The sequence below is a fragment of the Antrostomus carolinensis genome, unplaced genomic scaffold (assembly GCF_000700745.2).
Source record: "Antrostomus carolinensis isolate BGI_N321 unplaced genomic scaffold, ASM70074v2 scaffold44083, whole genome shotgun sequence".
In the NCBI taxonomy this organism is placed as follows: Eukaryota; Metazoa; Chordata; class Aves; order Caprimulgiformes; family Caprimulgidae; genus Antrostomus; species Antrostomus carolinensis.
The window spans coordinates 1-16,263 of record NW_010305270.1 but is presented as its reverse complement, the minus strand read 5'-3'; the positions used below and the strand labels follow the sequence as shown (position 1 = coordinate 16,263).

The 16,263-nt window shown below is 44.5% G+C and overlaps 1 protein-coding gene across 1 annotated transcript in view; it reads right to left on the bottom strand.

Annotated features, from left to right (window-relative positions):
* Positions 1-15,943, bottom strand: part of LOC104522445 (dedicator of cytokinesis protein 11) — a gene marked incomplete at its 5' end in the record, with an annotated part of 25,274 nt that extends 9,331 nt beyond the window's left edge. Inside the window, 13 exons of the mRNA XM_029084213.1 lie at positions 437-559; positions 1,876-1,982; positions 3,486-3,543; positions 3,625-3,840; positions 5,591-5,704; positions 6,375-6,557; positions 11,605-11,742; positions 13,607-13,722; positions 14,392-14,534; positions 14,780-14,857; positions 15,060-15,107; positions 15,625-15,691; positions 15,832-15,943. Coding sequence (XP_028940046.1) covers positions 437-559; positions 1,876-1,982; positions 3,486-3,543; positions 3,625-3,840; positions 5,591-5,704; positions 6,375-6,557; positions 11,605-11,742; positions 13,607-13,722; positions 14,392-14,534; positions 14,780-14,857; positions 15,060-15,107; positions 15,625-15,691; positions 15,832-15,943 — 1,503 coding nt within the window. The remainder of the gene's footprint in view (positions 1-436; positions 560-1,875; positions 1,983-3,485; positions 3,544-3,624; positions 3,841-5,590; positions 5,705-6,374; positions 6,558-11,604; positions 11,743-13,606; positions 13,723-14,391; positions 14,535-14,779; positions 14,858-15,059; positions 15,108-15,624; positions 15,692-15,831) is intronic.
* Positions 15,944-16,263: the final 320 nt, after the last annotated feature.

Sequence of the window (16,263 nt, the reverse complement as noted above, 5' to 3'; positions counted from 1 at the left end):
AGTCCCAGCAGGTGTTGGGAAGGAGCAGGGAGGGCTGGCTACAGCTTCCTTCCTTCCTCCCCACTTGCCACTGAGTTACCTGCAGATCTAGTCTTTTCTTTGAACAGTTCTCACTCTGTTTTTAACCCTTAAAATGCTCGAGTCTCAAAAATAATCTAGCTTTGATGAGCATATGGGATGATGACAGCTTTATTTTAGGGGGATGAAGGTGGGAATTATTCACTAAATATGAGTCTTCCGTGTCTTTAGCTTTAATAATTACCCTCCAGGCCGTTGCTTTTGCTAATTTGTTTAATGATCCGCAATGAAGCACAGTGTGTGCTTTACTGACGTCGATTCATTAACTCATAACTTCAAAAATAAAAAAGCCTCCAGTTTTTTTTCTTAGCAATCTAGCAAATTACCTGATAGATGCTAACTAGTTCAAAATGCCTACCTCAAATTCACGCCGCTTTTCATAAATAGGAATGATCAGTTTGGAAACTTCAGAGATTGTTTCATAACGTTCTGCCTTCCACAGGCCATCTACACATTGCTCCAGCAGCTCCACCAGGACTTCCTACAAGAGCAGCCAAATGGGTGTTGTTAATAACAGTCAAAGTTAGAAGAGAAAAACATTTTAACTTCAAATACTTTAACAGATCCCAGTATAAGTAGCCACAGTTACGTAAGTCTAAACCCTGTGTGTTCCCTTCTGAAGGTATTCTAAACTTTTTGAGGGAGGGGAAAAAAAAAAAGGGCAAGTTATTTTTTAAAAGCTCATTCATTCTTGATAAATCATTAGCACAATAGACAGCAAGCATGTCTTGGTTATTTATCTACCACCCCAGGAGAATGCCAAAACTCTGGGAGGGTATGGAGATGAGAGCACTGGAAGTCAGAGGTACATGTCTAAGAAACATATCCAAGGAACATGCGTGCCATGGCAGTGGGATGTGATGCTAAGGATCCTCAAGCCTAGTCTTGATGAACGGGTAATTGGGCAGCTGGGCTGCAGGGCCACCTTGCTCAGCCATGTGGCCCACCCAATGCAGATGCACAGGGACGGTGCAGAAGTAATTGTGATACTTTATGACTCACGAGAGCATTTACCCACTTCCTCAGTGCCCTGCTATGGTTTCTGGATTGTTCTGCTAACATGGTGTCCTCGCCTAACTCATGGGGAACCTAAGCTGACCTCTTGCTTGGCAGAGCTTGACTTGCATTCTGCCCTTCTATAGTATTGGAAATACTACGCTGCGCTGCCCTTTGCTGGCAGAATTAGTATTTGCATAACGTGGTAGGCAAAGACTGTGGTGTAGTTTTTTCAGTATCAGTGCTAGAAAAGCCTTTCAAAAGAACCAAGAACTTACACCAGTTTTCCCTATCTGAATTGCAAAGAAAATCCTTTAATGAGGATTTCTCTTGGGAAACTGCCATGGAACAGTCTTCTTTACGCATGCCAGTTCACAACTATAATTTCATAGAATCATAGAATCATTAAGGTTGGAAAAGACCTCTAAGATCATCAAGTCCAACCATCAACCCAACACCACCATACCCCTGAAAACCATGTCCTGAAGTGCCATGTCTACAAGTTTTTTGAACACCTCCAGGGACGGTGAGTCCACCACTTCCCTGGGCAGCCTGTTGCACTCTTAACCACTCATCCAGTAAATAAATTTTTCCTAATATCCAATCTAAACCTCCCCTGGTGCAACTTGAAGCCATTTCCTCTCATACTATCACTAGTTACTTGGAAAGGGAGACGGAGAGACCAACACCCACCTCATTACAACCTCCTTTCAGGCAGTTGTAGAGCTCAAGTCAACAAAGTCTAAAATTAAATTCTAATCAGCTATCAAATATCCTGTAGTCTGTACTACGGGATCTCACCTCACTGTAATGTACATCCATCATCCCACCATCTTCTTTCATTGCACCTTCTTCATCAATGTTGGGAGTGATCTTCTTGAAGGCAGCGCATCCACTGGGGAAGAGTTCTGTAGCAGACAAAACCAAATGGATTACAAAACCAAACGGATTAGTGGAGTAACATATCTCAAATGCATCATGCTTCAATGGCCAGGGAAGCAGCCTAGCTGATAGCAAAGTCCTACAAGTAGAAGGGGACCCAATTCACATTTTGCTACTGATTTGCTATATGAGACTGAACACATCAGAACCTCCCCAGCCATTTGCCATGGGAGTAATTCCTAGCACTACTTTCTAACTAACTAGTAAGTACAGCAAGCACAACAGATTACCCAGTGTGCTATCTGGAAGTCATCTCTGACCAACTTAATGGGCTGCAACCAACTGAAAGTCAGGAGAAAAGGTCAAAGGTATATTTTTGCATAGAAGATGCAAGGTGAAAGCTATTGCTGGATGCTGGAGAACCAGGCAGTAGGTGAACAGGATTGTACACTCTTAGCAAAAAGCACAGTTCTTTATGTACTACAAAACTTTGAGTAGTTCAGCAAAGGCTGAACCCTTTCCAGCCTAGGTATATGTAAAGAGTGCCAGTGACAGATATAACTCAATGTATTCACTTGATATTCCTTCAGATTTGTTCCTCTTCTTTTTTAGAAGTTCTCCTTTACCACTGGTTGTGGTGAGAAGCCTTAAGGGTACAAATAAAGAACTGCCAACTTTCAATGCTTTCCCCTTTGCAGCCACGTGAAATCTATATATGTATCGGAAAAACAAGTCTTGATTTTTCCCACTTAGCCAATGCAAAGTACAGAATTTGGAGGGACTCCAAACGCCTTGAACAAGGCACTTAAGACCTTTCCAGCCAAGGCAGTGCATGCAATCAGCTTTTATGCAACCTCAACTTTCTGAAATGTTAAGTGTCCATTTCAACAATTACTCCCTTACATGGAAATGAGAAATGGGGTCAACATATCAACTGTGGAACAGACATTTAAAAGAAAACCTACAAAGTGGTGTTACTTGAGAACACACAAGTGTTTTCTTAGACACTAGTCTGTCCTTCCTTCCTGTTTTGCATTAAACCACAACACACTCTTTTTTTTCCTGATTGTTCTTTACATATTTGTATAGTTAGGCTATAGTCTCATTTTTTTACTCTATTTTGACTGCTTTATTCTATAGTTTTCTATAGCGATACTTCTGATGAACATATTGACAGTCAGTTTTTAACATGGGCTTCCCCTGTGAGCACATTTCCCAATGTAAATTACAACTGAACATTTAAACCGAGATATGTGTCAGTTGTTATTTCACTCAGCAACGTGACATGACCGTCCAAGCAGACCTGGCCAGCCTAGTAAACGCCTGTGTATGAACACTTGGATTCCTTTCTTCAAAAATACTCATTTTTTTCTAGTTTTGTCCATCCACTGCATTATTTTTTTTTCCTTTTTAGCTTGTTTCAAAAATAATAAATTACCAAATTAAGAGAAACTTGTCTTTAAAACGATCCCCACCAAAACCCATCACTGCACCATCTTCCTTGTGCCTCCCAAAGAGCACACACTTACTTTTCCTGTGCAGAAACTCTGCAACAAGGGCTGCTACGTGAACATAACACATGGCTGCCTGCGAAATACAAAGGGAAAATTAAAATGCCATCTGTACATCTGTCTTGCTGTGCGCTATGTTTTTAATTACAGGAATTACCTCTGAAAAGTCTCCATTTTTCACGTGTATCTTTGCCATACTGTCCAGCCACGTTTTCCGGAGCTCTGGGGTGCTTGCATAAGATTTGGCTAAACTGTACTGTAAATCTATCAACATTTCTGGATCCTTTTCATGTTCTTTCATTTGAGCCGTAGCCATAAGCACTGTACGGATTCTCTTTGTCAAATCTTTGACTTCAGAAGGAAAAGCAGTTGCCTGACACAAAACAAATCTAATTAGAAGCAAATACAAAAATAAATGGTTTTCCAGGCTTTGCCGAAGAAAGACCGGTGCTAGCCTTTCAGCAACACTCCACTTGTTGCCAATCTGAAAATGCCAAGAACACAGGAAAAAGGACTAACTGTAGCTTTTACTTATTGAACTCACGCTGCATACAGTGTACAGTATTTAATATGCAATTAGTGGCATTTCAATCTAGGTGGGCACAGGGCCAATCTCTCCTGGTCATGCGCAAGATGCTGGGTTGGCTGTTCCCATGCTGCAGTGAGGCAGGTACTCTGACATCCTGAGAAGCTGGTGTGAGAGCAAGACAGAAGTGCTCCGTGCATGCGAATGTCCCAGCATGGGACCATAAACCATGCCTGAAATATTTTTTATCATTCAACATCCAGTTTGTGAGTCTCTGATGTGGTCACTCTTTAATTCCTAAAGCATCAAAGGCATTTGTAGGGTTTCCCACCACAGGAATGTAATAAACAGAGAAAGAAACTCAGGCTCTAGTCTGATCCCCTGCTCAGAGCAGGGCCATCATTGAGTTAGAGCAAGGCTTGTCTGGAGAAGTTTTATAATCTCCAAGGACAGGAATCCCATCTCCTTTCTGGGCTGTGTCCCATGGCTGCACCATGTTCTTGGGAAATAATTTTTTCTTTAAGTAAAGTTGGAATGTGCCTTGCAACAGCTTATGCCCATTGTCTCTTTTCCTGCCACTCCACACATCTGAGAAGAGCTTCACCTCCTTGTCTCTATAATCTCAATTTCAGCAGTGGAAAGCAGCAGTTAGGTCCCCCCTCATCTTCCTCTCCTCCATGATGAGCCTGGCACACGTTCCTTCTCCTCAGGCTCCTGCTCCCTAGCTATCTCTGTGTCTATGCACAGCATTCTCTCCAGTGTACTGAAATCTCTCTTGTACTTTTACACTTATGTAAATTGAATATAACGATGGTCTCATGATGTAAAATATGATCAGCAAAGTGTGGCTCAGTGAAACCCTTATAAACACCTCTCTACAGAAGAGAACTTATGTTTTTACCAGGTATATCCTAACTCTAACTTTGTTATAGCACAATTCAACACCTAACTGAGGTTCCCATTCCACCTTTAGGTCATAGGACAACCACCTAACTGTAAAAACTCTTCCTGTTTTCCTGTATCCTACCTTGGCAGCTACACTGTGTGCAATGGAACAAGCTGCAGTGATGATATATTGTTCAATGGGTTGGGTAGAAGCTGTTAATTCTAGCGCAAAGACAGACAATTATTTTCCAAAGAAATACAACCATTAATCTCCATGAAAGAGTGCTTTATTAGTATTTCTGACACTCAATTAATTTAAATTAATTCCTGCTAATTATTACCATTAGGCATCAGAAGTACAAGACCCTCCCTTGTCATTCCTCTTAAAGCTGAAAGTTCTTGGAAAGCTCTTTGAACACTCTTTTCTTGGACAGCTCTTCGGACACCTTTGCAAGCAGCACTTTGCAACCTGAATTGCAGAGCTGCCTCATCTTGGTGTGAGGCCTCACGGAAAGAGCATGACCTGGCTGTGCAGCTGGCCCTATTGCTGTTGGCATAGTACATGTTTGCTAAGCAAACAAAGCCCAGTACGAGCTTATAAATCATAGTTCCAGTCATTAGCCTTACCCCTAAACATTATTTCCCTGAGTGCATCCCCTGTCTTGCATTAATGGCCAATAGCACATGATGTGATTTAACATCTCCAACTTACCTTCATAGGCCTGTCACTGTTTGCAAAGTTGTTAATGATGAGCAAGGAGTCCTGAAACCTCGTCCCACCGCTGAGTGCCACATCTGCTATTAATTGGCTCACTGCAATTATTATCTGTTGGGACAGGGTAGAGGCTTTATTTAAACGAGCTCTAATAGAGGAGTTTTATTGTCACGGTTACATAAAACACTCATTGGAAAACATCAGGTCTTTCCCACAACGTAAGCAATGGTTGTTGTTGTGGCTTTGCTGTCACATCTCCCAAGGACAAATACTCTCCAGAGGATCAAACTGCTTTGCTGAACAGTAAGTCCACAGAATTAACAACATAACAATCATAATACAAATCTCTGTTTGCACATTAATTACCTTCTTCTGTGATTCTGTGATTACAACCCAGACATTAGTCAGCTGTGCCCTTAGGTATCGGAATTTGCTTCAAAAAAACAATTGTGCAAAAGCAGCTCCAGAGAAATCCCTCCTCCTGCCTCTTTCTTGCTGTCCCTTCCACCCTAGCCTGGTCAGCCTCCAGGCCAGAGATGTCTTTTGTGTCTGTGATTCCAAAAATTCAACAGCTTAAAATATTTGATGGCAGTATTTCACCCAAAAGGCCCTGGGTAGTTTCACTGGAAACAGTAATTAGGCAAAGCCTGGATATCAAGACACTTTTTGTCCATCTAACAACAGCAAGATCCTCTGCAGTTATGAGGCCACACAGTTATATTGAAATATTTGTTCATTAAGTCTGAGGTGTCTATTCTCTACCTTTTCCCCAGTCACTGACCTGAAGATGCGTTCTCAGAAATGTTCTCCTTTTAGTGAACTCAAAGTTATTTCTCATCAGGAGATAGAGAAGAGCAGAGGCTTCATTCCTCGTGGAGGATACCTTGGAAGTGCAGCATTTCAGGATCTCATAGCAGAGGGCAGCACACATGTTCACTCTTCCTTTGAAAAATGCTGAGGGAAACTTCACAAAAAGCATGCAAATATTAGAAAATAAACCATTAAATTACACCCACATTGCTCAGATGGGCAGGGGCATGCGGCAACACAGTGGGCTCTAGCCTGGACAGCCTCAGTAAAACTTCTGCCAGAGTTTTGATCCTGAAAGTATTTGTGGGAATGAATTCAGGACCTATTTTTAACCATGTTTCCTAAAGCAATGTGAACTTCGCTGTCACGCTTTTTGGGGATGTGCTCATGTATGTCCACTTATCCTTTTGCCCAACAACTTTCAGGTTCATTGGCAAATTCTCACCAAATCGGACAGACAAAAGTTTTACGTTTTGACAAAAGCCATAAACACCAGCAGTAGGGCAGAGAGGAGAGGTCTCACAGACATTCCCACCAAAGGCTGCCATCTGGGACATCAGAAAATCTGCTGGAGCCCACCCAGAAGTTTGACCCCACTGGGAAACATGACCTATGGTGCTCACACAGCTACTTCTACACATCCTCTAAAAAAGGCCTAAAATAATGACTGCTCTCAGGAATGCAAAAGACTTGCTTGTCTCAGAGAGCCCAAAATACACAGTGACCTATCCTGGTCTCCCAGACAGAGCGAGCCCCAGGGAGCAGCAGGATCAAGCCAAACCTCAGTGTGAGCTACCTCAGTTAGCAACAGGGCTCAGAGATTTGCAACAGAGTGAAGAAAAGCAGAAGGGGAGGACCAGCACCCCGTACTGCCATAGCATGTCTATCATCTTACCAAACACCTACTTCTGTGTAATTCTGCAGGGGCAAGCTCAGCCATGCCTGAAAAGCAGAGGGCTGCAGTGGTGCCCTGCCCCAGTGGGCAGCAGCCTCAACGCAGGGCTCGCCAGAGCAGGGACCACCAGCACGCGTCCGTCTGGCTGTGGTCATGAGCGGTGGCTGGCAAGAAGGGGACACTGCACATGGCTTCCTTCCACCCAGGCCACTGCGGGCTGGGCACAGGGAAGCAGAAGGAGGAAGGGTTTTGTGCTGGCACGCAGCTGCCTCCACAGCCACAGAAAGGACCCGGTTAGAGAAGGTGACACCAACACCTCCCAGAGGGAGCAGAGGCTGTTTGAGCATCACACAGCAGCACTCTGCTCCCTCTGCTGCAGCTGGGGACCAGCCCCAGCCAATTTCCCAGCCCAAAGAGGCAACAGGGGCAACCACGCTTTTTCTCTGTTCAGGGGAGAAATTCAAGACCCAATGGTCCTCATGAGGGATGGTCCATGAGCCACTTTGGTCCACTCCTCTACCTTCTCCCCATGTGAGATGACGGTAAATACCGCAAGAGTATTCATTCACCTCCCCAAGGTCAGAGCCTGGAGCTGTAACCGTGGTCCTCTACTCCTTGTACTAAGCAAATATTATTCAGAAAATCTTGTAGGTACTGCTGTGGCCACCACCATGGTGTATCAGTGAAAGGGTCTCAAAACAGGAACCTAAGAGCTGAGGCAAGCAAGACTACACTGTTGGGATTACACTGAGCCACACATGTTGCAAGGCAGAATGAAGACACTGACCAAATACTTGGTGTTCACTGCCTCTGGCCAAAAATATTTTCAGAAAAAAAAAATGAGAGAAAGAAAAGAAGCAAATAACATCATAGTAACACAGAGCCAAGAGGATCATGTGCACACTTGGGAAAGGAGTTACTAATTAATTACTGCCTGTTGTAATGCAATCCTTTTCCCACAGCGAGATGTGGTCACTCAGAACTGGGATGAGCCCAGAGTTGGCCACAGTGATGTGTGATTAGACGTGCACAGGCAGCACATTGGCATCCAAGAAGATACGGCTGGCACTTGCTCTCAGCAGGGACCACTGTTTGCCTGCAGAGGCTTTTCAGACATTTCCAACCCAATGCTAGGGAGAAAAACTTCACCTGGGAATCTGCTGCAGAGAAGCCCAAGATTCCTCCCCTTACACTCCCCTTCTACACTGCACCAGCTCTGGGAGGAAAAACTGTGCCCTGTTCATAGGGAAGCTGCATCCCAGGGCAGCTGCCTTCTGGAGACCAAGTCCAAGCAGATGCAATTGCTCCTGGTGCCAGGGTCAGGGCAGTGGACCCAAGGGTGTATGCCTGCCGGAGGTCTGCCCACGGCTCTCCAGCTGGCAGGAAAAGACGAGCTGGGAAGAGCTGTGAAGCAGCATGTGCAGCAATGACTCTGCATGTGCTGGAGAACATTTCTGATCCAGCTCTAATAAAAAGGGCCAGAGCAGGAGTCAACACAGCGAGCAGCTCCCAGAGAGGCCTCAGCACAAAAGGGACATGAGGACAAGGCAGTTACAGGGGTGGGCAGGACACACCAAGCACCCTTCACAACCCCACAGGAGGCTGTAACAGAGCTGCATCCAAGAGCACTAATGGGGAGGGAAAGCACAGCTTGATGTGGTCAGGGAGAACTGCTAACAGACAGGGAAAAGCTTCCCAAACCAGCTGTTGCAGGGAAGGAGCAAGGCTCTGCTGCCTCCATCCTTCAGGGGCTGGGATCTGTGATGCCTCCAACGTGCCCTGCTCGTGTCAACACACTGAGGGACAGGCAGGCACAGAGCAGGCAGCTACATGGGGTTTCCATCACTCTCACATCCATGTGCATGAGCTGCTCCTTAATGCAGGACAAATTATCTCAGCCTTGTCCTCTGTACCTGTTTTCTTTCATAACCCTTAATTTCAAGACCATCCCCAAGCATGTACACACGTATTTATCTGTAAGTGATGCTCTGAATGGAAAGATTTAGTTGTTGAGTATAAAACAAGAGCAATCTAGCTTCTGTTGCTTCTTCCCAGCTGGTAAAACAGAGACAGCTTTCTTCCCAAATTCCCAGCACATATGCATGCAAGCAGGATTCATTCTAAAACCAAACATGCAAACAATTATAGAACTTGTTTGTTCTTTGCTTTCTTGCGACATTTCTTTTTTTTTTTTTTTTTTTTTTTTTTTTTTTTTTTAAGTCTTTTGCCTATCAAGTAACCAGATTTAATGCAGAAAGCAAGCTATTTTTAAGAGAGATTTTGGGATGCAGAATAATCTCAGGAGTTTTTTTTCCCCACAGCAACCATTTGCTGTGACCCTAAATAAGAGGGAGATTCTTTTCATTGTAATTATGAGCTACAGGAGGCCATAAAAATGACAAGTTGTCCATTCTAGTTCTGTCAAAGATATAACTTACTTCTGGTTTTCTTGAAGTTAACACTAATTTATAGCTAACAGTGATATGCAACCCCAAACAAAGCAGTGCAGCTTTTGTATTTCAAAACAAACCTGCAGGAAAACATGCCATCCTTGCACTTGTCATGAAATGCAGTGACCCACCCTTCACTATTTTATTGTCACTCTGGGCCTTAGAAAAGCACTTCAGAGGACTTAAAAGGAAGTTTGGGACTCATGTGGTTATGGAGTTGGCAAAGAAAACACTTCCTTATAGATACCATCTGCTGGGCTCATATCTTGCTTTTACAGAAGCAACATTGTGTTCTGTCACAGGGGAAATGTGAGAAATTAACCAAAATCAATCTTTCATATCTTTGAAGACCCACAATGTCAAATTCAGCGTGCATTCAGGCTGGCATAAATCCAAGAAAACTACCCCAGTGCCCATCCTCTCAGCAGCCAAGAACACAGCCTGCGTTGCTGTAATCAGCATTTTGGAAAGCGAGTGTGGAACCCCTGAAGGGCTCCAGGTTTTGAAGGCTGATGGGAAGATCATATTGAGCAGGTGTGCAGGTTTGGCTTCGCATTTGAACAACCACAGAAAATTTGCCAAGGAGGTAAGGAAGGTCTCTTATTTGCTATAGGCAAAACCCAAATATTTCTGGCTAAACAAACTTTTGACTAGTAACAGGAAGAGACGTGCAGAGAGACTGTGTCAGAGCGGGATGTGTGCAGATCTGCAGCAGGATGGAACTCAAGGCTAGAGCAGATCACGGGCAAGCAGAAAACCCAAAAGAAAGGTAGAGCAATAAACATGCATTGGACCCTGTAGAAAAACTGAGTGGTTCCTGCCAGTGTCAGCTGCCAATCTAGCAGGTCTTCAGAAGTCCCATGGAAAAACATCTCGTAGGAGACCACACTGGAGCCAGACAGGTAGTGAGCAAGACTTCTGCATTTTCTGCTTCTCATATATTTGCTTGAGACAACCCAAAATTCAGCCCTAGACATACTCATACTAGCTCTTAGCTTTGCTGTGGGGTTATAGCAAAATGTACATAGCACAGACTTTTTTCCACGTTTGAAAAACAGTTTAACAGTCTCTTTTTTAATCAAACCTTGCTCGGCAACTAGTGCAAGACCTCCTTTGGAAGTAACACTTTGCTGCATATCATTCACACACTGTGTTCTGCCTGGCTGCAATCTCGTGCCACGTGGACTTACCTCATTAATGAAGTGTTGCATTCAAGTGATTTGAGAGGTTTTAGTTTATTTTGAATTTATGATAAGCATGCAGCTTGGAAGGAATGGAGTTTGCATGTACATCTGGTCTTGAAAATGTACTTATAAGAAGCGGCAGGTTTTGACAAGCATGAAGGGAAACGTCAGCAATAGCATCAGTCACTGCTCTTGTGCGGTTAGCTGCGGCTTTGACGTTGCTTGAGCTCAGGGAATTAAACAGCCTCGTTGCATAACAGGGCTCAGAAAAGTGTAGAAAGATGTTCAGCAAGTACTACCCTCTTTCAAATGCAGTGGGAAAGGAACAGCTTGTCAGCACAAGTATTATTCAAGCAATAGCCTCATCAGCAATATTGACAGTTTGGGGTAAAAATTCAAGAAGCACCAGCTTTTGCTTGAACTGATTAAGTCTTTAACAACAGCTTTGTGACCAATGCAAGTGAAGGAATTCCTCACAACTTCTCTTTTTGTTTCCTGGTATCCAACAAATAATAAATAATTGTTGAAATAGATAACTTAACCTGGGCTGTTTTTCAAATCAGTTTAGAAATTGCTTTCTGCAACACATCTCCAAACAGCACAAAATAGCAGTTTGACAGGATCCATACCTATATAAATTCTCCTGCACCTTTGGAGTCATGTATTACATACCTTGCTAATGAAAGCTCTCAGAGAGGCGAACACATGCTTAAGAGCTGCTTCTGACTGCCCATTTTTGAGAAAAGCAAGATGAATATCAAAAACCTTCTTCATGAGTGGATTGTGGCCATCGTTGCTTAAAAGCTGGGACTGGAAAGCAACCAGAAAATTTATTTTGCAGATATGTTGTGCCTGAAGCTGGAAATGACAGTGATAATTTAGCATAATTAATCACATAAATTCTCAAGCCAGATAAGGAACGGGGCCTTCAGTAAATATAACCAATAAATGTGACAACCAGTAGAAATTTACAGCAGTTGGTCAGAAGCTATTTTTACAGCAGCGAATAAAACAAACACATTTTATAACTTTTGCATCACTAATTCTAAAACCTAATGCAATAATCTGTACAACTTTCATTGGTTGCCTAGAGTTATTTTAAAGAAAACAGGTTGTTACAAACATAATTTTCACACTGTTTTTTCCATTTCCTTTTATTTTCCTCAAGTACTTTATTTGTAGCCCAAAAGAGAGAGAGAAAAAGAGAAGGAAAAAAATACTATCACATCTTTTCACTGGACAGATTCGTAGCTGCAGTAAGTCAGTACACTTCCCTTTTCTGCAAAGTTTTGACAGTTTGCACCTCCTGGAAACCCATCTCCCTTTTCCCCCTTCCCTGCAGAGAGATGGTAAAATGGAATTACTTGGAGAGGATGCATATAATTTGATGTCAGAGTTCTCTTGCCTTCGCCTGCTGTCATCCTTGCAGCTGCTGTGCAGGACATCATGGCCCCACAAGGACTTGGATGACCCATACTGATAGGAGATCAATAGTCCCTGTCTCATTGCCAGTCCAAGCAATCCTTGGGTTGGCTCAGATTTGTCTTTTGACATCCTATACGCATCTTGTAGGAGGGTAAGTTTAGGATCCATGCTTTTTAACTGAACTCATTTAACTCTGACAATAAGAACGACACCAGCACTTTTACTGCTGTAGAGAGCACAATCCTGTGCAGTAACACTGTATGACCATAAAAGCAAAGCAGAAGCCCATTAAAGCGGAAGGGAATCCAGTCTATCCTGTGGTTTGAAAATCACATTGTTTTGTGGTTCAGCTATACTCAAAAAGAGGCAACTGAGAATGTCAAGCAAGTTTTAACTCTTGCATCTAAATCCTTCTGCTGTTGCCAAACCATTAAGGAGTAATTTAACGTATGCACCAGGATGGATTTTTTTGCTCTGTAACAAAAGAGAGCAAAGGACATGAAGCAGAGGATATGATGACCTTTCTCTTCACGTTGTTCAATACATCTAAAAAGGAAATCTTCATTATGCTTACTCTGAAATCCAGAGTTGTGCCTGTGACATTATGCAAGACATTACTATAAGCAGGATTCCTCCAACCACATTTTGAGGAACAGCTTTTCTGGAACAGTATTTCAGTATTTTGCTGCCAGCCTGGGGTTTATCTTCACCACAGAGGCTTTGATTCTTGTAGGCAATGACTGCTGGGAGTGTGAAGAGAGGAGAAGACTTCTACCAGTGCTACTGTTCCTATCCGAACTGGTAACCACAGTTGGAATGCCTCAGCCCTAGAGACATTCACGTACAGTGATTCAAAGAAATCTGGGCCTCGCTTCTAGGCAATTTATGGTAAAAACCAGTGGCTGTTCTAAGAATGCTAGACCTTCATTTCCCTTTCCTCTAGACTCTCCTTTCTATATGATGTACATTTCCTCTTATTCTATTTTTGCAATGCCTACATTCATGGTATAACATCCATGTAATTTGCTCTAGTCTTGCAGTTTTGAAAAAATTGCTAGATTGCGTAAGTGCATAATTACTCTGAAATCCCGTGAAACACTCAGTGTTTTGGAAAATAAACAAGCTGCAAACAATTTGCTTTTGTAAAGCCTTCCATAATCTGCCACTCTAGGAGAATGGATCACCCAAATCAACACGCATACAGAAATACAGTACACTTTTCTACAATACTTTTGATTTCAATGCTGACCTTGAAACTCTGAGTGAAAAAAGAGATGGTGTCCAGGACTGTCAGGCACACTTCGGTGGCAATGTTGCCCTCCAGTAATGCCTGGTGCACAATATCTGCTTCTGAGGTGCCTGCATCTGCAGATGGAAAGCAAATCAGGAGGAAAGTGTTCAACAAAATCCCAACGTTGATACAGATAAGGTTTTCTTCTTACACTTCACTGGGTTTGGGAGATGAGGTAGGAATAGCAAGCTGCTGAATTTGCCAGCTCCATTCAGAAGAGCTGCCTCAGCCTGATACCAACCAAGAAAAATAATGTAGTATTTCCCCTTAACTTTAAATTTCCCCTCTCTTTAAATTCAGACAGAGAATGAGGTGTCCGAGTTGTATCCACAGAGGGTAAATGGCAAGGTGCTTCAGTGGGGCAAAACTCACCCATGTGGGGAGGCTTAGAGCAGATCTCGGACCAAGTCCCTGCATAGGGCTGAACCACCTCCCAGGGCAGCTCTCCCACCTGCCCTGCTCACCCAAACCAAGGTGTCAACTGCCCACATGCTCAGCCAAGGAGCTACGCCAAGACAGTAGAGAGGGAAAAGCCACACAAGTCCTAAATCCCAGGGGTGATTTTTAAGGGGCTGGCTTAAATGTCACCCCCACCAATCTAGGAATGTTGCAGGGAAGAGCAGTAACCACTAATTCTGCAGAGTTTGAATATCCTGAAGCGACAAGCAGCAAGTGGAAAATGGCTACATGCAGTTTTCAACAGGCTGATACTCCACAGTCCCATCTCGCTCTGCTGTACATACTGTGGTTGAGTGTGAAGGAGGTCTCCAAGCTGCCCAGATGCTGGAGCCGCACCTGCATCCCCCCAGCTCTGCTGCGGAGCGCTGGCATGGTCTGGGATTTCCTATCAGCTCCCATGTGCTTGGACAACCAGGCGTCATGCACCCTACACAGGGAAGCAAAGACTGCAGGTTTGCATGAGCAGCAGTGGCTGCACCACTCCAGGATTACACAAAGCACCAGGATGGAGACCTGGCCTTCCTCCAATGCACTAATCTGCTTTATCCCAGACAACCCCAGCAGGACTGACCAGGATGACCTCGTCTTACCTGCACCAGATGGCCCTACAGCTAACAAACCAGCAGTGCTGCTGCTGGGGGAGCAGAAATGCAGCCGTGACTCGTGTCTCACCTGCAGCCGACCGTGGGGGACACTGCCAACCTGCGCTGGCAGCCAGCAGCGCCTGGGCCTGGGGGTCTCATGCAGGAGCTGGAGGGGAGGGAAGGGGCAGGGTGCTAAGATGAGGGGACTGTGCTCACAGCACGGTGCTGAGCAGAGTCCCAGCCCCACAGGCTTCCTGCCTGCTTGGGTTCACCCGGCGTGGGTGTTCACACTCCCTTCCTGCCTCTGCTGTGGCACAGAGCATGGGGACAGCCTCCCCACCCCAGCACCGGGTGGAAGAATACAGTACCTGGCAATATTTCTCTTCCCCACGTATCTGAAGTGAAATAAACACACCCTAGAAAGAAAATAAAATATGTATCTGTTACAGATCTTGCAGGTAGGAATGATCCAGAACATTTAAAATCTACCCCATCCTTGTCTGCAGACACACTCCTCCACGCATGACCGTTTGGGGTTTGTACTCACAATTACTTAACCTCACACCCTTGGTTTCCAAACGCTATGGCACATCCCTGTCTCCTCACCTATCTGCTCCACCAAACCCGCTGCAAAGTGGAGGTTGTGCTGATTATGGTGGGAGGCTGCACTGTGAGCCCTACTCACCCACGGGTGGGGGGACACTGCACAGCCTGGAGTGGGCAAAGGGCACTGCCACTTCACCTCACTCCCTCCATATACACCCGTTTCTCCTCAGAGCGAGGAAGAGCATTTCATGACACCCTGGCCAGACACCTCTAGTGCTGCACAGGATGGCCTGCAGCCTGCGAGGCATACTACACTTGTGTCTTCTTCTTGGCCAATGCTGCCTGCACAAAGGCATGGTGTTTGAACTGCAGCCTCATGATACTCACTCCAGAAGCACAAGGACATTGATCAGCTCTTGGGGTGAGAATTTGTTCCAGTAAGCTAAAAGAGTATCTGAAAGAAGGAAAAAAAATAGTGCACTGAGATTTAAAAAAAAAAATAAAAAAAAATAAAAGGAGGCCCTTACAGACCAAAACTGCCAGTGATGGCCTCTTGTCTTTCTGGATGTTCCCCTGTGAGCAAGAGCCACCAACCTTCAGAGATCATCTTCACGATGTAGAGGTAGCACATCAGGAGCGTCCGGATCTCAAACTGGTCCAGGCGGCTGCACTGCGACATGCTGCTCCTCGTGGAGCTTCTGCGGATCTAACAGGACATGGATGTGACATGAAGGCCAACGGCCACAGGTGCCTGGGCTGCACCCCAGCAAAGCACAGGGCTGGACACCATGCAGTGTGGGCACTGCAAATCCAGCACATACCAGTTGCCCCCCTACATCTGCACCCCCACAGCAACCATTTGTGACATGTTTTGGAGACATCTCATCCTTCAGCATTACTGCCCACCCAGTGATGGAAATCCTGGACACAGGGCTGAATGCTTCTCTGCCCAGAAAAAGAAAAAGTGTCTGTGCAGAGAACGATGGCTTCTCCAGCAAAACACTGTATTGGGTTCGCATGGCAAGG